The 24,436-nt window shown below is 58.7% G+C and overlaps 2 protein-coding genes across 58 annotated transcripts in view; both read right to left on the bottom strand.

Moving 5' to 3' along the window:
- Positions 1–312: 312 nt before the first annotated feature.
- Positions 313–3,692, bottom strand: LOC146397296 (death domain-containing membrane protein NRADD-like). Of its 8 annotated transcripts, none has more exons than XM_084988384.1 (5): positions 2,392–3,692; positions 2,153–2,309; positions 1,320–1,509; positions 1,059–1,201; positions 313–956 (listed from the first exon to the last, which is right to left on the bottom strand). In XM_084988384.1, the coding sequence occupies exons 2-5, from the start codon at positions 2,229–2,231 to the stop codon at positions 637–639; spliced, it is 732 nt and encodes a 243-aa protein (XP_084844510.1). In that variant the 5' UTR covers positions 2,232–2,309; positions 2,392–3,692; the 3' UTR covers positions 313–636. The 8 variants fall into 8 exon arrangements, with proteins under 8 accessions (XP_084844510.1, XP_084844511.1, XP_084844507.1 ...); XM_084988385.1 differs by having other exon boundaries at positions 2,745–3,692; XM_084988381.1 differs by having other exon boundaries at positions 3,214–3,692.
- A 246-nt stretch (positions 3,693–3,938) lies between these two features.
- NBEAL2 (neurobeachin like 2) overlaps positions 3,939–24,436 on the bottom strand; it is a 30,711-nt gene continuing 10,213 nt past the window's right edge. For 6 of the 50 annotated variants that reach the window (XM_021068667.2, XM_084988059.1, XM_084988054.1 and 3 more), the window contains 47 exons: positions 22,936–23,021; positions 22,556–22,838; positions 22,288–22,394; positions 21,702–21,782; positions 20,201–20,284; positions 19,693–19,791; positions 18,620–19,233; positions 18,406–18,538; positions 18,189–18,308; positions 17,644–17,965; positions 17,341–17,423; positions 17,135–17,227; positions 16,785–16,959; positions 16,522–16,661; positions 15,989–16,148; positions 15,654–15,756; positions 15,334–15,487; positions 15,079–15,237; positions 14,732–14,891; positions 14,486–14,571; positions 13,808–14,320; positions 12,605–12,783; positions 12,344–12,503; positions 11,966–12,103; positions 11,518–11,874; positions 11,284–11,433; positions 10,987–11,144; positions 10,716–10,840; positions 10,493–10,628; positions 9,848–10,008; positions 9,433–9,749; positions 8,762–9,333; positions 8,539–8,679; positions 8,229–8,359; positions 8,031–8,140; positions 7,823–7,940; positions 7,629–7,726; positions 7,442–7,558; positions 6,594–6,683; positions 6,398–6,507; positions 6,059–6,231; positions 5,841–5,935; positions 5,491–5,607; positions 5,234–5,392; positions 5,012–5,160; positions 4,538–4,673; positions 3,939–4,453 (listed from right to left, as the gene is read on the bottom strand). In XM_021068667.2, the coding sequence (XP_020924326.2) occupies positions 4,352–4,453; positions 4,538–4,673; positions 5,012–5,160; positions 5,234–5,392; positions 5,491–5,607; positions 5,841–5,935; positions 6,059–6,231; positions 6,398–6,507; positions 6,594–6,683; positions 7,442–7,558; positions 7,629–7,726; positions 7,823–7,940; positions 8,031–8,140; positions 8,229–8,359; positions 8,539–8,679; positions 8,762–9,333; positions 9,433–9,749; positions 9,848–10,008; positions 10,493–10,628; positions 10,716–10,840; positions 10,987–11,144; positions 11,284–11,433; positions 11,518–11,874; positions 11,966–12,103; positions 12,344–12,503; positions 12,605–12,783; positions 13,808–14,320; positions 14,486–14,571; positions 14,732–14,891; positions 15,079–15,237; positions 15,334–15,487; positions 15,654–15,756; positions 15,989–16,148; positions 16,522–16,661; positions 16,785–16,959; positions 17,135–17,227; positions 17,341–17,423; positions 17,644–17,965; positions 18,189–18,308; positions 18,406–18,538; positions 18,620–19,233; positions 19,693–19,791; positions 20,201–20,284; positions 21,702–21,782; positions 22,288–22,394; positions 22,556–22,838; positions 22,936–23,021 (8,054 nt within the window). In that variant the 3' untranslated portion in view covers positions 3,939–4,351. Of the gene's footprint in view, positions 4,454–4,537; positions 4,674–5,011; positions 5,161–5,233; positions 5,393–5,490; positions 5,608–5,840; positions 5,936–6,058; positions 6,232–6,397; positions 6,508–6,593; positions 6,684–7,441; positions 7,559–7,628; positions 7,727–7,822; positions 7,941–8,030; positions 8,141–8,228; positions 8,360–8,538; positions 8,680–8,761; positions 9,334–9,432; positions 9,750–9,847; positions 10,009–10,492; positions 10,660–10,715; positions 10,841–10,986; positions 11,145–11,283; positions 11,434–11,517; positions 11,875–11,965; positions 12,104–12,343; positions 12,504–12,604; positions 12,784–13,807; positions 14,321–14,485; positions 14,572–14,731; positions 14,892–15,078; positions 15,238–15,333; positions 15,488–15,653; positions 15,757–15,988; positions 16,149–16,521; positions 16,662–16,784; positions 16,960–17,134; positions 17,228–17,340; positions 17,424–17,643; positions 17,966–18,188; positions 18,309–18,405; positions 18,539–18,619; positions 19,234–19,692; positions 19,792–20,200; positions 20,346–21,701; positions 21,783–22,287; positions 22,395–22,555; positions 22,839–22,935; positions 23,022–24,436 lie in introns of all 50 variants that reach the window. The other 44 variants (XM_021068673.2, XM_084988060.1, XM_084988055.1 and 41 more) reach the window with 23 other exon arrangements.

Here is a 24,436-nt window from a genome sequence, read left to right as displayed (position 1 = left end):
GAACCCAAGGCCCCTCATTGCCAACCTGAGTCTCAGGGGTTAGGGTGCAGGGCTCCTGAACATGCCTATCTATTCACTGTTCTCCAGCTAAGGAAACTGAAGTTCAGAAAGGTAAAATGCTTCCTAACATGATTCAGCCAGTGACTGGCAGATAAAGGATATGTAAACACTCTGCCTGCGGAGCTCAGGCATCTTCCACCCATGCACATTGCCTGCCAATTCACCTTTTAGGGACCCCATCCTTTTTCTGGGCCTCTGCCATGTAGCTACCCAACTGTCTCACAGGCCCACAGAGCCAGACAGAGCCAGGACAACAGTCCAAAATTTCCTTTAATATGGGATACAAAAGTAGAAAAAAAAAGTTGAGGTTAAGTAAGGGGAGTTAAAATGGGGATCAGGAGGCAGGGCCACTCACTGTCAACCCTCCTCACCCCGCCATCCCCCTGCCCCATATCCTGGTCCCTGTCCTGGAGGAAGGTAGGGTGAGAGGAGGTGGTGGTGGCTGGAGCTTTATGTCCCCTCAGAACAGAGCAGGCTGAGGTCACCAATGCCAGGATACCCATGAAAGGAAATGCATATGAGATGGGTGGTGGGGAGCACCAGAGCAGTTCCCTGAGAGGCTGGGCTATGGAAGCATCACACCACAGAGCAGCCCTCAGCTGGGGGATCCAGGACCTGGACCACATCTTCACGGCCCATGGCAGCCAGGGCATCTGCTAGCACCCTGAGGGTGGCACTGCTGCCTTCCCGGATGGCCCAGTCCCTCAGCAGAGTGTAGGCTGGCACCTGGCTCCGGGCCATGGTCTCCACAGCCTCAGCTTGGTAGCCCAGGTAGCCTGCCAGGCCCTGCCAGCCTTTGTCAGGTTCACCTGAGGCCTCCAAGAGCTGCTCCACTTCCTGTCGCTGCTGCGGAGGGATATGGAGGTAGAGCCGGCAGCCAAGTTCAGGATGCGGCCCTGGAATGGGAGACATGAGAGGCACGTGAAGGTCAGATGGGCTTTGTGGTGTGGCAGAGCAAGGTAGACTGCCAATCTTACAGACTGAGGGAAGGGACTCACCCTGGCTGGGGACACAGGGCTCCAGGCCGCTAGGAGAGTCCTGGAAGACACTGCTATCCCCAGGCATATGGTCCCTTTTGAGGCCCCCCAGCTCCGCAGTTCGAGCCTTGGCCAGTTGCTGCCTTTGTTTATGTGAGCGCCAGCTGTGGGGAGCAGGGAGAACCTGCCAGCCCACTTCAACCTTCTCCGAGACAGAGAGGGAGCTGGATGGGAGTCCAGATAGGGAGGGGGGTGTCATAGAACAATGCCCAGACCACCTACCACTTGAAGGCCACATAAGCAAGCAGACCGAGGACCACAGTGGCTAGGAGGGCACAGTAGACAGGGATGATGCTGCCTGAAGCCCCTGGAGGCTCAGGGGGGAATGGGGAGGAGGTACTGGGGGCCAGGGCTCCCCCTGCCCCTAACCATGCCCCTCCCCTCTTCCCATCCTGCTCCTTCTGGGGCTTATCTGTGGAGGAAAGGACAGACAGGGTCAGGGGTAAGGAATCAAGACTAGGGTCCCTAGACAGCAGATGTAGACTTTCCTGCTAGAAAGGTTTGAATTCATAGTCCCTACTATGTAGAGTCAAAAATTCATGCCATGTTTCATTCCCCACCCTTACCTCCCACCACCTCTCCTTGAACATCTGGCCCTTCTGGGATCTATCTTCTCTGGGTTTCCAGACTCCTGCTCTTGCTGGTCTACTTTTGCCATCCGACAAACTCCTACTCTGGGAAATCTCCCTTGATCTCTCCCAGTCTTTCCCTTTTCTGGCTCCTAGTGCACCTCCTCTGTCTCCTATGGCGCTAAATGGTATGTGCTATCTCCCCCACCAAGTCTGGACTGCGAGAGCACACTGATTCATGTTGGTCCACATGGGGGCCTCAGTGCACAGGAGGCCTTGTCAATTTTTGCAAAATAAAGCTGAACCAGAAAGCAAGTAAATGCTGTTGCTCACTTCTGTCTGCAGGCCAGTGTCCTCACAATCCAGTGCAGGCAGGGCACAAGAAACAGGGGCTGGGGAGCCTGTGACTGGACTTGTGGGTGATCTGTCCATCTGTGCTACTTTCTATCCTTCCAGTGTCCAAAATCTGGATCAAGAGGTACTTACCCACATGGCCCATGTCTTCCCTGTGGCTGGAGTTGTGAGGCATGGTTCTACCAGCCAGCAGTGCTCCGAGGGGCTGCATCTCTTAGAGAAGGGGTTGGAGTGTCATGGACAGTGCCCAGGCAAAGGAGATGGGAGACTTCTGTGAGTCCAGAAGAGGCTGTGTATAGGGACATTAGTAGAATTCCTCAGGCCTGAAGTCAGAAATCCCTGGGGTAGCCTGTTCCCCTTTCCTGGCTCACTTGATTCTGATTCACTCCATGGCTGGGTATCCCATCCCCCATCTTCCCATTCGCCAATCTTGACCAGTTTTCTCCAACATCAAGTGGAGTGGAGATGATATTGCTTGCCTCAGCTGGCCTAAGCTGGAGAAGGTCAGGATGCAGCTCAGGGTGGAGAAGAGCACATTGAAAACCACCCTGTCTCAAAGACCTTGGCAAACCCCTGGACTCAGTCCAGGGTTGGCATAGGAGGACCAGGGAGACTCCTTTCCCCATCTAAGACAGCCAGGTAGAGACTTAGCAGCTGATGGGAGGGCTCCCCGGAGTTCTCAGCACAAGCATAGCCCCTGGAGTGGTCAGTGTCCAGCCCTCACCTCCTGTTCAGAGGCTGGATGGGACAGTTCCTATGTGGGTTCAGCAAGGGCAGAGGGTATGTGGACCTGGAGGCACCTTGGTCCTTCTCATCTGGAAGTTTGGAGGGCTTGGAAACCAAATACCCGAAAAGCACTCAATCCCAGGACCCATCTGTACCCACAGGGCTGATCCATCTGGGACCTACAACCTGCTGAGGCCTAGGGAAGAGAGACCCTGTATGGGCTGAAGAGGGCATCTTGCTTGGAAAAAGGATGGGGATGAGACCAGGGAAAGACCCTCCAACTCCCCAACATCCACCACTCCCCATCTGGCCTGGTCCAATCCAGGCACTCCAAATTCACTTCCCTGGACAAGGCCAGGGGCCTATGTTTATGCTAAATGCACATGCACAGTTGGCAAGTGTGTCTGGCGCAGAGGCTGCAGTGACCCTTACCACATGAAGGATGTATATACATTTGTGTCACTTACCGCATAAGAGGCCTTCCCTGGATCCTGGCTCGCAGGTGAGCCTGTGACTACGCTTGTAAGGACAGCCAAGCCTTGTGCCTGACCCACCCCCGGCTGTGGGATTGGAGCCTCTACCACCCACCCCGACACACATGTCCCAGAGCTACACTCTGCATGCCCACACTACCCTGGCTACCCGCATGCATCCCAACCCAGATGCTAGCACGACGACGGCACAGGATCCCGGGTCTGGAAGTGGGGAACAGAGAGAGAGCCCTTTGCTTCCTCAGTCCAGGAAAACACAGTGCTCTGTCCCTAACCCACTCCTGACCTGTGGCGGCCGCCTTCGCTAGTCCCAAGATCCGTTGAGCCTTGGCGGGATGGGGCCTCCAGGCCTTGGGCCGGCCAAGATGGAGTAGAGTCCCTGGGAAGGCCAGGTTCTGACCCGCCCGAGACTAGAGCGGAGGCGCAGATCGCGGGAAGGCTGGGACCCGAAAGGGGCTGGGCACTGAGGGGGTGGGGCTGCCCGCGGTTTTGCCCCGCCCTGTCCAGGAACGCGCACATGCGCAGAGTCCGCAGCTGGAATGAGATCAAACCAGAGAAACAGCAGGCGGGGTCCTCAAGGACAGGCAGCGCGGATGGGGAAGGAACGAGCCACCGTGGGTGCTCAGACCAGGAGCATGTGAGCCCCAGACGGTGGCCAGGGCAGGCTGCGCGTGCACATGCATGCTCAGAGGCGGAACAGCTACAAAACTAGTTCACGTTTATTGCTGAGATGGGAGAGCGGGGGCGGGAGCGGGGCGGGGTGGGGGGGGAGCCACCCTTAGGATTAAGGCCACAGCCCAGCCCCTTTGATCTGCCGGGACGGGGGCTTGGGGGTTTGGGCTTGGGAGCCTGGGTTCCCTGCCCCAGATTGTGCAAAAAGTGCTGTGCGGCCGCTCTGGCCAGTACTGGGACTCCAGGCAGCCCCTCTGCCAGCGAGGGGCGTGGCTTCCTGGAGTACACCGCCTGCCAATCCCTGAGCTGGGCGGAGGTGGGGCCCTGCCCACCCCGAGTGCGGACTGGGATTCGCCTCCTCCTCAGTTTCCCCCTCCCGGACGGAGTCTTCGGGAGCGCAGCCCACTAGGGGCGGGGCTGAGCAGTGGGGCAGGTCAGGCTGTCAACGGGCCTCTCCAGGGTTGTACTCGGTCTCTCCGGAGGACACCTGGGAGATGCGCCTGGAGGAACGCCACAACTTCCGCGCGAACTGGCTGCTACGCACCTAGTGAAAATAGGAGCAGGCCGGGCTCAGGCATGGCTGTCTCTCCTCAACCGGTTCGAGGACCGACCCTGCCTTCCTCCTTACCTCAGAGGGCTGCCCTGCGCCCACCACGATAAGCTTGCCGTCCTCCAGGCCCACGAGCACATGGCTGCGTTCCTTGGTCACAGCCACACTGCGGATGGGCACCTTCATGGGCAGGGGAGGCACGGCCGGCAGCAGTCTGGAGGGAGGGTGGGTATATACACAAACTCACAACTGCAAGGCAGCTTTGCATCTAGCAGAAAGATGTCTCTTCATTCTCCCATCTACCTCCCTGTCCTCATTTGAAGGATGGCTCGATTAAAATCCGGATACATAAAGGGACCTCCCACAAGTGTGTGGCTAAGGGAGGCCCAGGGCAAGATCTCCCATTGGGGGATGGGAGGACAGGTGCCAGGCCTTGAAGAATGTGCCCACAAACATATAAAGGGAGTGTGCATCCACGGGGGTACCTCCTAGTGTCCTCTGCCAATGACCACCACCCTGAAGGATCATGAACCCATAAATAGTGGGGCTCACTTGTTCAGGTGGAGAATGTGCAGGGCACACTGGGCTGTGCCCAGCAGAACAAAGTCCTCCGTCACTTTGAGGGCTGTGGGCTGCTCTCCCAAGGTCAGTGAAGCTCGCAACCTCCCATTCACAGAGTAGAGGTGCAAGGAGTAGGTGACCTGGAGGAAGGAGGTGTTAGCAAGAACAGAATCCCAACTACTCCTATCTTGGCTGGGTGCCCCTTCCCCATACCTGAGCCCCCAGACGCTCCCGCGCTGAGCTCTGCACCACAATCTGGCCCTCAGACCCCAGTGCCAGGTGAGCCACGGGTCCAGGCAACGTAGCTCCTGGGGGCCTCAGTGTGGCCACAAAGTGGCCGCGGCGTACAGTGTGGATGATCACAGTTCCATCCTGCGGGAAGGCAGCTTAGGGTGCTAGGCAGGAGTGTCTGGGCTCCAAGGGCAGTGCCCAGCAAACTCAGTCTCCCCTGAGCACAAGCATACACACACCTCAGATCCAGACACTGCCATGTCGAGTTCAGTGCTGATGGCCACACAGCTCACTGCAGCCTCATGCCCATATAGGACCTGCACGGGCTTCGATGCCAGCCCCACTGAGAGACCACCCTGTGGGGAACAGCAGGGCTGGCTCAGGACTGGAGTATCCCACTACTCTGACCCCTGAGTGAGAAGGCAGAAACTCAGGAAAGTGAAGGTCTTGTCTAAAGCCAGAGAGCTGAAAGGCTGTGGAGTCCCGGGCTTGCACAGTGGCAGAGGGAAGGGGAGAGAGCAGGCACTGAGGGGCAGATGGGCTGCAGATATGAACTATGGGGACCCCACAGGGCTGCCACCCAGCACACCTGCTGCAGCAGCCGCCACACCATGCATGTGGTGTCCCGGGAGCCTGAGATGAGGTAGATGCCACAGGTGTCCAGTGCGACGCAGGTTACTACATCTACATGGGGAGGAGAGAGGGAAAGAAGGGAGGGGACCAGCAGAACAGAGTAGTTACCCCTCCCTGGCCAGCCTGGGACCCCTACCCCCACCTGCACAGCCCTAGCTCCAAGGCTGCCCATACCTAGATGGCGTCTGAGCTGGTTCAATAGCTTGCCCCGGGGTAGTGCAGTCACTCGCAGGCTACCATCCCAATGGCCACCACTGAACAGCAGCCTTCCGTCGGGGGCCACTGCCAGAGCTTGCCCACTCACGCCACTGCCAGGTACCCATGGGCCACTCAGCAGTCGCTGCATCCTGACCCAGTGAGGAGGACCACAAGTGAGGGCAGGCAACACAGGAGACCCAAGCCCTCAGAGCCTTGGCCAGAGCCTGCAGATGGCCCACATTCTGTTTGGGTAGGCAGACAACTCTGGGCACAAGGTTTTTCCTGCCCACCCCTGTCCATAGCCCTCTGTCCTACTTGGGGTTGCCAATGGTGGGGTCTTTGCTGAAGCTGAAGTAGTTGCTTATGTTACGGTCATATGGCAACCAGTTGTGGGTACCCAGCATCCCATTGGCACTCACGGTCACCTGTGGACAAGAACAGGCAGAGGTGAGTTTGGGGCAGAGTCAGAGAGGTGGTGGAGCCAAGGTGGAACCTGGTCCAATACACTTACCAACAGGTCTGGGGAGCCCTGGGTGATGAAGGAGTGAGGCTGCTGGTGGGGAACCATGGCCAGCACTAGGGGCACGTCATCACTGATGACCTGCAGGGAGGAGTGTGGGGCTAGTTGTGCCTGAGCAGCCAGCTAGGGTCCCCACTACAACTACTTGCTCCCTGGAGCACCACTCTGTCCCCTGCCCTCAGCCCCTGGGGTCACAGGCTAGGCGTCATAGAGGCAGAGGTCCCTCTGAAGAACAGGCAGAGACCAGTGGGCCTTCAGGGCATCTCAGAAAATGAGTGAGAAACCAGACAGACAAGGAAGATCCTCCCAGAGTCTCAAGCTTGGTTTCAACCTTGGTCCTCCCATCCCATTCCTCCATGTTTCCGAGCCTGTGAGCAGGAGGAAAAGAGAGCCTTGACACATCAGGCCTGGCCATTCTGGGATGCAGGCAGGAAGGTGAGAGGGAGTATCCTAGGCCAGATCCCCTCCTTCTGGTCTCCCTAAGGATGGTCAGATGAGTTGACACCTGCAAAGAAGGCACTCTGCCCCTACTTCCATCTCCTCTGACAGTGACCTCTTTTTCTAAGATGTCCTTTTTTTTTTTTTTTTATGGCCATGCCCACAGCATGTGCAAGTTCCTGAGCCAGGGATCGAACCCACACCACAGCAACAACCCAAGCCACTGCAGTGACATCTGCCAGATCCTGACTCACTGTGCCACACAGAGCCACCGGAGAACTCCTCTACGATGTCCTATTACCAGTGACTTTGACTTAGGTTTTCCATCTGACCCAAGAGTTTGGTAAGGACAATGGGGCACATTTTACCAAGTAGGAAGTTAGGGCCCTGCTTCCTCTCACCTCTGCAAAGAAGGCCTTGAGCTGGTTCAGGTGCTGGAAGATGCTAGGTGAGTTAGTGTCCACACGTGCAAGGCGCTGGGCTGCTTCCTCAGCTGATAGCCGAGATGGATGTGGCTCCTGTGGGCAAGTGGCCAGTTGGCACTGTAGCCTGGGCATCCCTGACCACTATCTTCCAGGCCGGCCTTACCTTTAGCAGCTGACAGGGAGTCTGCCCAAAGTTGCTGATAATGCCCTCCAGAGCCTTCCGTTCCCGCTCATCTGCTACTTGGTCCAGGTCCACGGCCCCTGAGCAGGCAGGCCAGTCAGGACTTCCTCTGTGTCCTCTGCATTCAGCCCTCCTCTTTGCCCTGGCCCCCCGCCTGAGTCTGGGGTATTGCTCACCCTCATAAGTGCAGTAGTAGAAGACATTGAGGGCCTCTTCTGCAGCTGGCCCCCGCTGCTTGTAGCCGAAGATCAGGTCAATCCACTCATGCAGGTGGGCGGACACATACTCTGACTCCTAGGGGTGGGGAGGGGGCAGTTGGTCCAAGAATGGCTCTCCCCCTCACCCCCCAACGCTGGCTGCCCATCTGCTGTGTGCTCCTCTCACCAGAGCCCGGCGGTGCTGCTGGATGAAGTCCTCAGGAGAGCTGGCCCATGGGGGCAGCACCACATCGCCCACCTTCTCATTGGTCAGCTGGAGGCAGCCCAGATCAAAGCCTGGCACAAAGACTGGGTCAGTTGGCTCGCTGTGCCATCTTCACCGGCCACCCCGGCTTGTGTTCTCCATCACCATGCCAGCTCCTACCGTTCTGGTTCTCCAGAAAGTCAGGGAAGTAGAAGAACTCCGGGATGAGCTCCTTCACATCGGCGGGGCTCTCCAAGCGGGCCTGCCAGGCTGCTGCCACTGAGTGGAACTGCCGGTCAGAGCAGTCAAAGCTGGGGTGGGGGCGGGGGCACAAGCCAAAGTGAGGTGGGGAGAAGGGCGACAGGGAGGGAAAAGGTGTGGCCGCAGGAAAGCAGGGAGCCTGAGGCCTAGGATGCCTGGAGGGACCAGCCTCTTCCCCTCCTCTACCCTACCCTGCCCCATGCCATCTGCCTGCCCCATGGGGACGCACCGGCCACTCTGCAGCTGGACATGCAGGGAGGTGAAAGGTTCCACGCGAATGAGGTAGTGCATCACGCCTGCTGCATTGGAATAGTGGGTGCCGTAGTGGAACTTGTCAATGGTGCCTGCTGGGTCCTCGAAGCTCTCATACCTGGAACCACAGTTAGAGGGAGTCAGCAGAAGCCCCCTCCTTGTCCATCCCAACCCCTTCGCCCCGCCTCACCCACACTCACTTCTCCCTCACAAGCTGGGCATGCTTGGGGTTCACCACACCAATGGGCTTGGACAGGTCCCGGAAGACGGCCGGGTTGCTGAGGTCCAATGTTGGGGACACATAGTCCTGTAGGACCCAGGGGAACTGGCCGCCCACCCGGGTAGGAGCTACATGAGAGTCCTGAGGGTCTACCTGCCCACCCTGACCCTCAGGAAGAAGGGCAGAGCCCACAGGTGAGGGTGCACCACGTGGAGGGGTTGCCGGGGAGCCGGAGGGACTATCTGGGTCAGGAGTCCCTCCGGGGAAAACAGATGCCAGGAGGGGAGGAGAGTGGGGCTGCGTGTGTGGGGGGACAGCAGGGAACAGAAACCAGGTCTCAGGAAGCACCCGCCTGGGACCAAGTTCAGGGCTTGGCCCACCATCCACGCCCACACTTGGGTGAAGCAGGGCTGGCAGACCAGCGGGGTGGGGTGGAGGTAGGGGGCAGGACCTCACCACAGGGTACTGAGACAAGTCATTGTAGGTCCGCCCCGCGATGGTGTTGAGTTGCATCAGGTATTCAAAGTTGGAGATCTCGCGCTGTACCCATTTCTGGGGGCAGGGGCAACAGGTGAGCCAGCTGGGTTACCAGCACTCTTCCCAACTGCAGGGCCCTGACCTCACGTGATCCTCACACTCCAGGGCTCTCACCTGGGTAAGGCCTGAGGCGCGCAGCATCTCCTGGGGGGAGCGGCTGCTTAGGTAGCCTTGGGTAGGGGGTCGCAGGCGCAGGAGCCACGAGTACACCTGGTTCCGAACCTGGGTGTGGGGTGGGATGGGGCAAGGCTGTGGCCTGGGGCCCTGGTAAGGAGAGGAGGCTGTAGGCCCGCCCACCTTGCATGGGAAGTTGAGGAAGTAGTTGGCCTGATCAATGAAGAAGAGCTCAAGTGCTGAACGGCGCAGGTTGAAACGCCGGAGGTGGACCTCACGCAGCTGGGCCAGTGGGCGCCGGAAGTCATGGCCGATGCCTGTGGGGATGGACGGAGGGTGCAGGAGTCGCTCACCCAGGCCCCACAAGACCCCAGCCATCCTTGCCATCCTTCCATCCTGTTCCATCAGAACTCACCCTCCTCGGTTTCAACACGCTCGGCACTGCCATCATAGAAATACACATGCTGTGTGGTGACCTCTAGCAGGCCTGGTACCACAGCCACCACTGTGACCAGTTGGCATTCAGCTGACAGCACCAGCTTCTCATGCTGCTCGTCCAGTTCTGCTGCCTCCAACCTGGGGGTCAGCACCCACTTTAGGCACTAGGCTCTGGGACCCCTTTCCCAACAAGCCCACGGACAACACTTTCAGAGTGCCCCTGAGTCATGAGGAACACTGCTCATGACTCCCAGGGGATTGGGTGGAGTTGCCCAGGGCCAGACCGGCCCCAGTCCGTGCCCACGAATCCAGGCCTCTGAATGTCCTGCCGGAACACCAACCACCATCCCCAGCTCCCCTTTACTTGGCCCCTGCTCATTCCCATGGGCCCCCATCCTAGTCAGGTTTGTCTCTCAGTCCTGCTCTGGGGTGCCTCGCCATGAAAGAGCAATTACCCATCCTGTTATAGCTCTACCTAACTCCCCACCTGATTTTGGACCATCTATCTGGGGCATTTAGCTTTATGGCAGGAGAGGAAATGGACTCAAAGTCATCCCACTGCCAGCAAGCACACACGGGACCCCTGCCTGCGGCCCAGTGGCTTTCTCCCAGCTCCACTCACGCAGTCTCTAGCGCAGCCAGTTCATCCTCACCCAGCTGGTCTTCCTGCAGCTCCTCGGGTAGGGTGCTGACTTTGGCCTCTTTGGTCACTGCTAGAGGCAGTGAGGCCTCCTCGGTGGGTGTCAGGGGGGCCTCACCTGCAATGGGCCCAAGGGTGCTCAGCCAGAGCTAGACAAGACAGGGCAAATGAGACTGAGTGGACCCAGCTCAGCACATCATCTCACCCAGGTTGTCCCGTAGGGCACTGGCTTCCAGGTGAGGGTTGAAGTGATGGTTGGGCACCAGCTTCAGACGCATGCGCGAATATGTCTCGGCACTGGACAGCTTCCAGTGGGGGGTGGGCGGGTCCCTACAGATATGTCCCCAGTGACGGTCATAAGTGGGGGACAGGTCTGCAGACCTCCAGCTTCCTCCCAGGCTTTACCCCAAAGGCACCCTCCTGGCCCTTCCCTCCCAAATCCCACTGACCAGGACTCCGTCCTGAACCCTGCCCACCTCAGGGCCCAGGGCCCACAGGGGCTGGAGAGCTGACGCCACAGAGCCCCCCAGTGCAGCAGGGCGGTCGAGTGCTGTGCTGCCTGCTGCTTCAACGCCGCCGAGTAGCGCAGTCCCTCCAAGCGCGCCCGCCGCTGGGCAGATTCCAGCACCAGCTCCTGCAGGGTGGGTAGGGTGGGAGAAAGGGCGAGTTCCGCTGGCTGCTTCCTGTGCTAACCCTGTTTCTCCACTGTCTTGTCACTGTTCTCTGGGCCCACGTGTGGAACAGCTCTCCATCCGCCACCTCAGGCCACACACCTGGAAGGCCCGACGACTGTGTGCCCGCTCCCGCTGGCGCCGCTGCCCACTGCTCATGAGCATGTCATAGCAGGCGTTCCAGAAGCCTGACATAAGGTCGTGGCTCTTAGCATAGGTGTCCATTTCAAACTGCGACATGGTGGGCTGCACCTGAAGGACCGGACAGAGAGAGGAGACTGAGCTCGATGTGGCTCTGAGCCGCACTTCTCCGCCCATGGCCCCAGCTTGAGGTACCTGCTTGTCAATGAAGTGACGCCATTCAGGGGTGGCACAAAAGGCCTGGAAGTCCTCAAAGAAGGTGGGGCTGCCGTTCGTGGGCGGCAGGGAAGGAAGCCCCCACTGCAGCCCGAGTGGCCCGTAGGCTCGGTCCAGCAGCGTGCGCACCAGCGGCACCAGCCATGAGCACCGCTCTGCAGCAGTGGCTGCAGCTGGGGGCTCCTCAACCCCGGCAGGGTTTTCCGAGGGTAGGGTACTGAGTGCCCGTGCCAGTGCCGCTTCCAGCTTGGAGAGCACATAGCAGGCCTCCTCCCGGCGCATGGGCACTGTGGTCTGCAGCAGCGCATGCAACTTCACATAGGCCTGGGCGTGCAGCTATAGACAGAAGGGAAATAGTGTCATCAGTTGCTCCCAAAGCTCCCTATACCTGCCACACACCCTCTCCCAACACATACCCTGTGCTCACCTGTGGATCCTCCAGCAGGATGTAGCCAAGCACGAGGCGCAGGCCAATCTGTGCCATCTCTCGGAAATCTGCTGTGCCATTGGCCAGGTGCGGCCAGGCTCCCAGGCGATCAAGCAGGCTGCACACACCTTCAAAGAGCTGCCACATACCATGTATTCCAGGCAATCGTCACCAGAGGAGGCCAAGAGCCCATGGGGAGAAAGCAAAGTGAGGTTTGGGCTGGGGGCCAGGGAGGGTTTGCACATACAGAAAAACCTACACTCACAGCTTCTGGAGCTGATGCACCCATGACTGCACACATGTCCTCATCCACCTCCCAGTCCAGACACTCTCAGGCACTTGGGAACCTGATGCTCATGTCTCTCTGAGCTGTCGTACCTTCTCACTCCAAAGCTCCTGGTTACCATGGCCCTCGGCGCATAAGAAGTCCTGCAGCAGGCGTAGCAGCCAAAGCGCTTGCTGGGTGAGGCTGGCCAGCACCCCAAGGGGGGCCTCTCTGATGTCCGTCAGGGCTGACTCCAGCATCATCTCCAGGAGGCTGAGGGTGGGGAGGTGAGGGACTCAGGTGTCTACCCAACCACCTTCCTGGCCCCCAGGCTTCTCTGAGGTCCCTCCTCTTCCATAGTCACCCCCTCTTACCTGCGCTTGATGTAGTCTGGTGGGCGCACAAGTGTGGCTGAGGCCCCCAGCTGGGTGAGCACAGAGAAGACCTGGCCACGCTCCCGCCAGGCAGCCTCATCGCTGCCATCCACGCCCCGCCATGTCACCGAGAATAGCACGTTGGTGAGCAGGTTGCAAAGCTCCTCTTCACAGGTTTGCTGCAGACAGAGTGGGTGTGGGCTGGGGAGGGGGGGAGTCACTGCCCCACCACCATCCCTGTTCAGCACCTCTGCCCACCCACTAGTAGGGACAGCAGGAAGCAGAGCCTTTGGCCAATAGCCAAGCCAGCCTAGCACTGAGGCCCTGAAAAATGGTGTGGGCTGAGTTCCAGGGAGGACCCTGTAGTTCCAGGGCTCCAAAGAGGAGACAAAGCACTTCACCTGGTTACCCCCATAGTCCTCACAGGCCTCAAGGAATGGCCTGGAATTCTCTGGAAGAATGCCATAGAATAAGCAAGAGGCCTGCCCCCAGATCCAGAAGCACAAGCCAAGACCCTTAGAGCATTGCTATCTGCAGGTCTGTGAGGTCCTTGCTCCACAGGCTCCCCGCCCCCAACCCCTTTTAGAGGCCACACTGTGGCATATGGAAGTTCCTGGACTAGAGATCAAATCAGAGCTACAGCTGCCGGCCTACAGCTGTGGGATCCAAGCTGCACCTCACGGCAATGCCGATCCTTAACCCACTGAGCTAGGCCAGAGATTGAATCTGTGTCCTCATGGATCCTATGTTGGGTTTTTAACCCGTTAAGCCACAATAGGAACTCCAAAGTAAGTTTTTTTTGTTTTTTTTTTTTTTTGTTTTTTTGTTTTTTTTTGGGTCACACCTGCAGCATGTGAAGTTCCCCAGGCCAAGGATACAACTCACGCCACAGCGATGACAATACTGAATCCTTAACTACTAGGCCACCAGGGGACCCCCCCAGGCTTTCTTAAGGGCCTTTTGAAGACTGGCTAGTGCCCCCAACTCTGTCTTGGCATGACTTGCTCTGCTCTGAAACACCCCACACACCTCAGGAACATTCTGTAGAGGAAATCCATGAGGGGGCAGCACCGGGCCCAAATGGCAGCTGTAGCCCTGAGGTCAAACAGGACCACACCTTTGGAAATGATACACTGCCTGCCTCACGTCCCAGAGGTGCCCTCCCTTGGTGCCATGCAATGGTAGAGGGTGGGCTTGCCTCACCTGAGGGTTACTGGTATTAGACGTGTCATCTCCACTGATGGTGGGCTCTGGCAGGCTGCCATCCTCCAGCACATTGGAGAGACTGGAGCTGTGGCGGCCACGGGAAGGAGGAAAGGGCCGGGGCCCATCCAGTGGGGAAGGTGTGCCAGGCTGGCTGGCTGGAGTGAGGGTTCCGCTGCCGCTGCCACCGCCAGCAGTGTTACCTGAGCTCACACTGGACCGTTCCAGGCCCAGCTCAAGGGGTGTGCAGAATGGGGAGAGAGCATGGTAAAAGCTGTCCGGGTCGGGGGAGGGAGCCTCTGAGGGTAGGAAGACGTCCGAAGATTCAGGTGACTCAGTGGGTGGCTTGTGTAAGGCTGGCTCCGGGGAGGTGGGTGGCTCGGGGGAAAAGGGCAGGGGACTCCCGGCTGTGACAGCTTCCACGACAAACAGCCGGGTCAGCACATCCTGCCAGCCAGCCTGTCGGGCCAGCAACCGCACTATGTCTGGCTGTCCATAGATGAGGTGAAAAAGCTGCCGGGCCAGGGCATAGCAAGTGAGGGACTCATCCGATAGCCTGCCCCACTCCCTCCTCCTGGGGCCTTTGAAGGAGAGGCCTCCAGAGATCCCTGGTCACAGGCAAAGTGAAGTCCTCAGGGTAGACACCACCCCCCGACAAAGCTTTCACCTCCCACTCACCTGACGACAAACATCCAGGCGGACGCTGAGGTCAGCCTGGAGGGACAGCTGCACCACAGCCAAGAGATCTGAGAGGTTCAGGCAATCTGGGAAGATGGCCAGAAAGGGCCTGAGTGGCTGACCACAGAGGGGAACTGTGATCCCCTGTTGGCTCAGTCTTGGCCCCTGAACCAACACCTTCCGTACTCCCACCTGCCATTTCCTAGATCTATGTCGCCCCTCTACTTGGCCCCAACCAGGTAGTACCTGCCCCCAGGAACAGCTTGTAGAGGCCCTGGCAGAGCTGGGGGGAAACGGCCCCCTCCGGCAGGCAGGCAATGAGACCCTGAAGACCACACTCTCGCAGCCGGAGCCGCTGGCGGCTGCGCTCAGGTAAGCGCTCATTCTGCTGCAGTCTGCGCAGGATCTGTGTGGGGGTGTCATCGTGGGGAAGGAGTTACTGTAGAAGGGTAAGTCACCAAGCAGATGTGTGGCTCTGAGAGTAGCCTGCAAAGGCAGCTTCATCTGCCAGTCTGAGGCCTACTGCACCTCCCTGGACTCAGGCAAGGGTCCCAGTGAATGGGATGCCAGGGTTGGGAGTCAACTGGGCATACCTTGCAGACCCGGTCAGGCAGCGAGGGTGTGGACCTTGGCCGCACCAGCAGTGCCAACAGCACCTCAAGGTTCCCTGGCTCCAGCAGGAAGATGGCCAAAGATTCCTGGGCTGGCAGGCTCTGTAGCAGTGCCAGCAGCAGATCCAGCACACCCACCACCTGGGGATACAAAGTCTTACACTGAGCTGGGCCTGCACATAGTGGTCCACGTACTACCCCTCACCCAAGCCTCACCCTCACCAACCTCCAGCCTACCTGGCCATCATCAACCCCAGCAGCCAGGAAGTTCAGCACCACCTGCAGGTCATCAGAGGAAGAGCTCCGCACCAGGAATTCCCGCACCAGGCCGAGGAGTGACGTCTGCACCGTACGCAAGTCATCCGCCGCTAGGGGGCGCTCCCGCTGCAAGCTGGGCAGGTCCCAGCAGGCACACGTGCCCAGGCCCAAGCGAACAGAGGAGCATAGAGGGGAGAACAAGGAAAGTGGGCAGGTAAGCTGGGGGCTTGAACAGCCCTGTCCCCAGGCCAGAGGCTGCGGTGTCTTCCCGCGGACCCATCTGCCTCTACCAGGCTCACCTGTAGTGGGTACGCAGGGCATCAAGGATGAACTGGACCCCATACTTCTTCCGCAGCTTCTGTCTATGCTCACGCACGATGCTGGACACGTACTGGATGTGGCCTAGGTGGGCATCAGCTAGATGGCTGATGGTCACCAGGCTGAGCTGAGTCCTTTCTATCCTCTAGGACAGGGCCATGACTCTGCCAGACCCCACCTGGGGAGGGTCATGTTCCCCTTGGGCATTTCAGGGCAGATAAGTCCCTCAGTTCACCCAGAGCAGGGTTATAACTTCTCAGAACCTCCACCAGCACCCTGCCCGGCCATGTCCCCACATCCAAATCCCCACACCTACCCAGGCGCACAGCAAAGTCACTGGAGGTCCAAAGGTGAAAGTTGAAGAGCAAATGCTGGTAGAGCAAGTATAAAAGGGGCCCACTGCCCTCCGCTGCCACCAGCTCCATCAGCAGCTGGGCAGACATGAGCACATTCATGTCCATGGCCCAGCTGGGGACCTGGGTGGAGAGAAGCTGGGGTGAGATGTCAGGCCCTGCCCACCCACTCCCAGACCTCCCCGCTTCCACCCTGCCCTGCACAGGCAGACAGACACAAAATCCTGCCTGCCCAAGACCTTTCAGTGGCTCCCTGCTGTCTCTAAAGTACAAGTTCCCAGCCGGCTGTGCAGGTATCCTGTCCCTGCCTGTGCTGGTGCTTCCCCCAGACACTCTCAGCCAAAACCTGCCCAGCCTTTTAAGGCGCTGCTCAAATGCCAACTCTCCCAGGAGGCCCTCCCTGACTGATAGCATCAGGTTCCCCTTCTTGGTCCCTCCAACCAGTTCCGTGGTCAGACCAAGCAGCCCCCACCCTGGCTGCGCCAGCAGGCCCCACCTTGCGCAGGAGGGCCCCGATGATGGCAGGCCCCTGGCACTGCACCAGGCTCTCCTGGTTCACAGCATGGCCCTGCAGGAAGTTCCGCAGCATCAGCAGAAATGCAGCCACTGCATTCCTCTCCATCCGCTCCTCTACTGCTACCAGGAAGGGGACAGATGTGTATCAACTGCCTGCCAGTAGCCATAGAGACCTCAAGCACTCCAGCCCCTCACAACAGCCAGCAGACCTTCTCCCCTCAACTTGACACCAGGGATACTTACCTGAGGACTTGCCTAGTGGGAGAAGCAGGCCCTGGAAGTTGTGGCCAGAGGTCAGTTCAGGCCCCACAAGGTCATGTGTTTCTGCCGGACCTGCCTCGGCCTCTTGGGGCTGTGCAGCCACTTGCTCCAGCAGGGGAAGCAGGGCGCCCATGCCTCCCACACAATTCACCACGTCCTGGGGATGGGGGGCCATCATTAGAAGGCAATGCCCAGCCATTTCCTGCCCTTCTCCACTGCAGCAGACCCTCCAGCCTGGGACCTCAGGGCACAGTGCTGCTCCCCAGCCCGCCCTTTACACACAGGCCCAAGCTCATGATTCCTACACATGCTGCCCGCATGAACACACACACCTTCACATCCCAGGTCTCCACTCTGTGGCCCGTGAGGCGGCCATCCAGCCCGTGGCCAGGGGACAGGTCCAGACAAATGTTGTTCTTACAGGCCTAGGACAGTGGATGAGAAGGCAGCAGGGGTCAGTGGAGGAGTTGGAGCCAGGGGGTACCCAGGTAGCGAGGTTGAACCAAGTGCCCTCTGCCGCTGCCCCCACTCCCCATACCTGAGGTGAATAATGGAGGAGTAGCTTGGTGGCAAGCTCATGCAGCTCACCCTCAGGCTTGAAGGGTGCTGTCTCATTCGGCCCTGGGGGGTGGGCAGAGGACTTCAGACCGGGCTGGGCTTCTAGTGAAACCCTATCCAGAGTCTGCCTCTTCTCTGCCTGATCAGAGAACAGACCCTCAGGGATGCCTTCTCCCCAGCAGACTCCTAGTTTCTGGCCTGGGCACTTTATAAGACCCCATCGCCTGGGACTTGGGGCAATGGGGTAGGGCTGGGGCAGGGCAGGGGGGATGGTGTTGCATACCCAGGTTACAGAGGACCCGCAGGGCTTCCACCTGCAGGGCTTCATGGAAGATGGCCACAGCCCCTAGCTCGCCCTCCAGGGATGTGGGGCTGCCCCACCGAGTGTCCTGTGTGCCTGCAAGGGTAGAGCTGATGCTGCCCTCCTGCAGGGGGGCCACCAGCCCAGATCCCCAGCCAAGCCCTGTGGTGGCCGGGACAGACTGGGAGCGGGTGAGGGAGGGGTGCGTGTGAGCCAGGGCAGCAGGGACTGATGGCGCAGGCAGCCCCGTGGTGGTGGTCGTTGTGCGGTGCCCAGCAGAGCCGATACAGCAGGAAGAGAAAGGCTGTGGGGTCAGGGTTGGGAGAGTGGTCAGGTCACAGCAGAGCCTGGGGTTCTACCTGTATCTAGTTCCTCAGTGACCCCCAAGGCTGCACAGACTCCAGAGGCTGAGGGCTGTGAGGTGGTGCGATGGGGTGGGGGAGGGGAAGGAGACACAGGGGCTCCAAGTCCACCCTTGTCCAAGTCCCCCAAGCTACCTAAACCTCCCCAAACCCCACCTGGCACACCTCATTAAGGGAGGGGCAGCGAAGGGTTGCTGTCTTGACCAGATGGCCATCTTTGTAGACATAAACCAGGTTCTGGCTGAAGGGCCGGCGCCCAGGCACATGGACAATGGCCACACAGTGCTAGCATAGAAGCCACAACATCAGGCCATAGGTTGGGACCCACGCCCCCTCCACGTCCCCCCCTCCCCCTCAACGCCATATAAGGAGGAAGGCTCACCCAGGTAGAGTCCAAAAAGGACACTTCAGGCAAGCTCATGGTCAAGTACTCCTTCCGGGTGCACACAGCCACCACCAGGGTCCCGGCCGCTGTGAAGAAGGCTTCAAACCCTGAACCACTACTGGTGAAGAAGCTGGGGACAGGCCAAGCAGTTAGGCCTGCTGGTTCTCCTGCTCACCCTGGCACTGTGCCCTGGTCCCTGGCAGTCACCCACCTGTACAGCTGCTTTCGCTGGAGTGGCCGGGTGGGAGTAGGGGTGGGGGCCGGGACTGGCGCTGCAGCCATGGGGTGCAGACAGAGCCAGGCATGGAAAGTGAAGCCAGGGCCTGGCCATCGCTGCACAGGGGGTACCATGATACCCGCCATGCTGGGCGTGAGGTCAAAGTAGTGTAGGGCTCGGGCAGGGCCCCGGTCCCGGGCCATGCCTGATAGTGCGCGGATGATGGCTCCTGCGTGTCGGGCATTCTCAGCCTCAGCAACGCTCGACCCTGAGTCCAGCCCTGGTGGGGGGCGAAGCAACTGACGCAGCTCCAAGGGCCTTAGTGACACGTGGCCCAATGCTTGCAGCAGCGCCAACAATTGCTCCTGGCAGCGGGTCCCCAGGGCTACTCCTGTGCTGAGTGTCTCCAACAGACAGCCCACCAAACCAGCCTGCACACATGTGGCACGACTGGCAGGGCAGCTGTCACAGAGCCACCAGAGGCGCTGTGCTAGGAAGAGCCGCAGCTCAGCTGTGGGCAGAGCTGGCAGCCACCGCATCAGCACCAGCACTGGCTGCTCGTTGCGGATTGGTGGCGGTGGACATGTGCTGTGGTCACCCTCCACGGCCTGTGGGTGGAAAGAACGTCATAGTTCCTGGGCAACTGGCATGGAACAGGCTACCCTACCAACAGTGGGACTTCCTATCTCAGTTTTCCAGCCTGCAGCATGAGAAAGCAACATGTACTACCCTATCCAGCTCACATGTGTCTGAAGCTCAGGAAAGCCAGAAGTACATGGGCAACTGTCACTCTCAGCAACGGTCCTCGGCTTTCTGTCTGGGTCGGCCTACCCAACTGCCTATCCCTGGGATCATCCTGGGGCTCGCTGATATGCAGCAGCTTCTGAGCCCATTGCAGCTCAGCATCCTCACCCCAGTGACACTGACACATACAGTCAGGCTGCTGGTCACACTATGTACTGGCCATAGTCAACACAGTTCCCCAAGGTGGAGAGCTCACCTTCTGTGGTAGCCCTGATTTGGTCCTAGCTGCCCTCGGGACCCTGATCCCAAGGCCCTGCCCTCACCATGTTGAGTAGCTCTTGCAACAGCCGATGGGTGGGGGGACCGTGGCTCTGCAGAACTTCGTGCAGGTGAGGGTAGCCAATGCGTTCCTTGAACACCTCCTGTGTGGGGATGTGTGGAAAAGGAGTAAGTGCGTATGTGGGCCCCAGGGCAAACTTGCACCCCACAGGAACCCTGGAGGAGGCAACATCTTTCACAGCTTCCTTGTCTGGCTCTGCCTCTGGGTCACAGAGCAAGCAGAGGTGGGGACCCCTAGGAGGGATGTGGGGCTATGGGTCCACCTCAGAGGGCTGTAGATGGTGGTCTGCCACAAGCTCTCCGGCCTTGAGCTAGGACAGCCAGCTCCCAGGACTGGCTAATGACCACACCCACCAGTGGGCTGAGCTGTAACCCTGGGGTCAGGATGGTTACCTTCCCAGCTTACTTGCTCTAACAGCCACCAACAAGGCAGTTCTGGAGATGTGTGGTCATTTTAACTCCTACCCCACACCCCTACCGCAACGTCCTCACCTTGGCTGAGGGGGAGCCGCTCATGATGCAGGTCAGCACTCTGACTACATGGACTGCAATTGCATCTGTGTCCTGGTCCAGTACCTTGGGGTGGGGAGGAGCAGTCAGGAGAGGCAGGTGCCAGGACATCACGGCTGGCAGCACCCTGCAGTAAAAGGGGTATAGGGACAGGAACAGGTGCCCCAGGGCAGGTAGCTGAGCTGGCTGAAGGCTTTGGGAGTGTGGCAACCCTGTTTGAGTACCAGGCTCTCTGTTCCTGGCCCATAGTGCTGTGACCCTAGAGCCCTCTCTCAGCAGCTTTGGCAAGACCCACTCAGACACAGAAGCCAAGGAAAAAAAGCAGGGTTGGGACAGATGAACCCTCTTGGCCAAGGCCCTCTGCCCTCCAGAGGTAGGTTTATACGCTTCAGTCCCCACCCATCCCCACCCAATCTAGACACACACGTGCAGGCAGGCTGACAAGTGCCCCATCACCCATGATTGACAGGGGGTCGGGAAAATTTAGGAACAATCAATCACAGGATGTTAGAACCAGAAGAACCTTCGAGACCTTTCAGTCCTACCCTGCCCCTTTGCCCTAGATCCAGGTGGGGATACTAAGGCTCATCCTGGCCAAACCCAGTGGTCAGAGACATGCTGCTCCTTTACCCTGCCCTACTGAAGGGGTAAGGGTATGAAGGCTTGGAGAGTTTGCCAGCAGGTGCTAGGCTTTATTTTGGCCCCATGGGGACCTTGGTTTCAGCTCTGCCTGACTCCCCAGGTGACCTCAGACAATCTTTTCCCCCTCTCCAGGCCTCAGTTTTCTCATCTATAAAAACCAGGGGCCTCACCAGCCTAGCCTGCTTTGTAGATAAAGGGAAATGCAGGTTCTCAGAAAACAGCCAAATGCAATAGACTGCCTCATAAAGACAAAACCAAGGTGGGACTCTGGAGGTAGAGGCCCAGGTGTTGAGGCATCAGAAAGAGGGTGCCTCATGCATAGCCCCTGATACCCTGTAGCCTCCTACAGCCTCCATACAAAAGGTGAGGCAGGGAGCATGTCATGAGGGCATGAAGGGATGAGGGGATGGGGAACTCCCGGTGATCTGCTTAGGGCAGGTGCAAGGACCCAGGGAAAGAAGTGGCCCCATGGTGGGGGGAGGGGATCTTCTCTCTGATCACAGCCAAATCTCTGACTATCTGGGTCTCTTATTTCCCCTTTTGTGCAATGGGGGTGGGTGTTTGAGTTTCGAAGGTTCCTTCCAGCTTGGCATAACCATATCCCAGCTCCCAAGATTAATACAAGGCAGGATCTAGATCGCTCCTACCCTATTCCCTAGGATGGGATTTGGAAAAAAGATGAGACAGCATGGGGGAACCAGCCCCATCACTCAGCCACACCAGGCCTGACATATATCTGCTTGTTTCCCCTGCATAGCGCAGAAAGGCTCAAAGAAGAAGCCCCCAGGGGGTGGGTGCCCAGGGACATGGGTGCCTGAGCTGGTCAGCCCCAGGGTGGTACCTTCTGGACATCGGGCTCGGTCAGTAACCGGGTAGCCAGGTCACTGTCCCCCTCAGGGGGCGCCCGGGCCTGCAGGTATAGCTGTGGGGAAGGGGGAGGGCACAAGGTGGAGGAGGCAGAGGAGAGAGATGGGGGAAGGGTGGGGTTAGAGCAGGACCTAGGGCAGGTGCCTGGGCTTGCCCCGGAGGGAAGGATGCCCCCTGGTCCCCACAAGGCATTAGGGAGGAGTAGGGGAGTTAAGCCACCCATGCCCTGCCCAAAGGGACAGAGCGGGGGCAGATAAGTGGGCAGAAACAGGCACTGCATCCAAAACAGCTGAGCCTTCCCCCTGCCCCTACATATGGGACTGGGGAAAAGGGAAACAAGAGCCAGGCCAACTCCCACCCTTCTGCAGCAGCCCTTCACCGTACAGAGGTCCAGAGCCATCCTGAGTCCCAGGTCCTCCCACTGAAGTGTAGGCCATCCCACCAGCCCCAATTCCCCAGCCCCAGCCAGTCCAAGTTTGCTCATCACCAGCTCGGCACCCACACAAGTGCCCCCAGCCTCTGGGTTCCAGGCCCTCCATCCCAGCCTGAGCCCTGCCCACCTTGCTGTTCTGGATGAGGCGAATAAGGTGTTCAAAGCAATTGTTGCTGAGGAAGGTGGCCTGCAGAACTGGCCGGTCCTCGCATGCCAGCATCATGGGAATGGCATCTGTGGAGGGTCAAGGGTCAGCCCCGCCCAAGCCCCTCCCAGCAGCACCTCTGGTCAGCCTTAAACCTTCATCCCGTGCTGCCCAGGCCAGCCTTTCCATCATCACTTGGACCTTCCCTTGCTAGTGCCACCTACCCAAGGGCCCGAGAGCCCATACCCACCAAGCATGCTGACCCGCAGGGTGACGAGGGCCTCTTCAGGGTCCGGGCTTGGCCCGGCTGGCCAGTCGGTATTAAGGACGCGGAAGTAGCCCTCAAGCAGGGCTCGGAGCTCTGGCCCCCGGGGGGGTGTGCGGCTGGCATGCAGGATATGTACCGCACCCACTAGTGCCTTCAGCGCCAGCGGCACTAGGCGGGGGTCCTGGGCTGGCCTGTGACCCCAGGCCTGCACCACACCCAGCAAGCCCTGCACAGAGCCAGCACTCACAGCCTTCTGCCCGTTCTCCTGCAGGTGTGGGCAGAGATGGGCAATGGGTAAAGGGCTCACCCAGCAGAGACCCTGAGATGGCCCCCCTCTGGCCCACAGGCTCCTTCCAGCCTACCTTCCCTCCTGCAAGGACAGCACCAAAGAGGTGGATGAGACGCAGCAGCAGCACAGGAGGCAAGCGATCTGCATCCTGCAGGCTCTCTGGATGGGGGTGGGGGTGGGGAAGGCAACAATATTACCAAGCTTGCAGGGCTGTGGGTCCAGGGCACCACACAAGAAGCGGGTGCCCTAGGGTGTGGCTGTGGGGCTGGGCCAAGGAACAGGGCTGGGAGGCCTAATCTGAGGGAGAAGACAGTTCTGTGGGTTCTGCTGGGGGTCTAAAATGTCTATGCAAGGGTGTCTGAAGAGGACACAGCCCTTCTTTGGGGAGCTTGTAGAGAACACAGCCAGTTCCCTGAATCTTAAAGCTCCAAAAGTGGGGACCCCCACACTTCTTCATGGCAACCCATGAGGCTTTAGTTTCTTAGATGCAAATCTCCTGGTCCCTCTGCTCTGTGATGGTTGGAGCTTCTCATGACCTGCTCTGGGGACCCCACCATATCTATTATACAGATGTCCCGCACATATCCTCCCCACCCCCACTGGGGACTTCTAGGGGCTTTCACAGCATCCTATCTGGGAGGCCCACTTGGCTCTGCTCCAGCAAAGCTGGACAGGATGCCAGGACATGAACTGAAACTCAGAGAGCAGAAAGGACCAGCCCTGGGTCACATGAGTGTGTGAGGGTTGGGGGTGGGTGTAGGGCTGCCTGGATTCCACTGGGATGGGGTGGGAGGCTTTCTGGGAGAAGGGGCTTTTGAGATGGGACCTGATAATGCAGTTGGTCCATGAAGGGAGTGCAAACAGTATGGACAAAGACCCAGTGGTGGGATAATTAGTTGGATTCTAGGAATGAGAAGACAGGACCATGGCTGGAGAGCAGAGAGCGAGTAGGGCCGGAAAGGGAGACTGTGGGGAGGATAGAATTTGATCTTAAGGGTATTGGGCTATCACTAAGGAATTTACAGTAGTGAGAACAAAATCCAGTATGTTTGTTTTTGTTTTTGTTAATCCAGTGTGTTTGTTTTTTGGGTTTTTTTTTTTTTTTTTTTTTGTCTTTTCTAGGGCCGCACCTGCAGCATATGGAGGTTCCCAGGCTACGGGCGGAATCGTAGCTGCAGCAGCCGGCCTACACCACAGCCACAGCAACGCCAGATCCTTTACCCACTGAGTGAGGCCAGGGATTGAACCCTCAACCTCATGGTTCCTAGTCGGATTCATTAACCACTGAGCCACGACAGGAACTCCTGGTTTTTTGTTTTTAATTTTTGGTCATGCTCACAGCATGTGGAAGTTCCCAGTCCAGGGACTTAACCTGCACCACAGTAATGACAATGCCAGATAATTAACTCACTGCGCCACAAGGGAACTCCTCCAGTGTGTGCTCCTGGGAGTGCTCGTGGAAGAATGGAGGCTGGGAGCTTCCAGGGGCATCCCACTGTTGCCCCCACTCCAGACCCAGGCCTGCAGCTCCAAAGGGCACCCCAGAAACACTAAGATATTTTTCAGCCCAATAG

The sequence above is a fragment of the Sus scrofa genome, chromosome 13 (assembly GCF_054392235.1).
Source record: "Sus scrofa isolate SSC_HxYL_T2T_F1_AM1 chromosome 13, Sscrofa_HxYL_maternal_Yorkshire_Landrace_v2.0, whole genome shotgun sequence".
Taxonomy (NCBI): Eukaryota; Metazoa; Chordata; class Mammalia; order Artiodactyla; family Suidae; genus Sus; species Sus scrofa.
The sequence above is the reverse complement of the archived record's forward strand: the minus strand, read 5'-3'. Positions and strand labels throughout refer to the sequence as shown.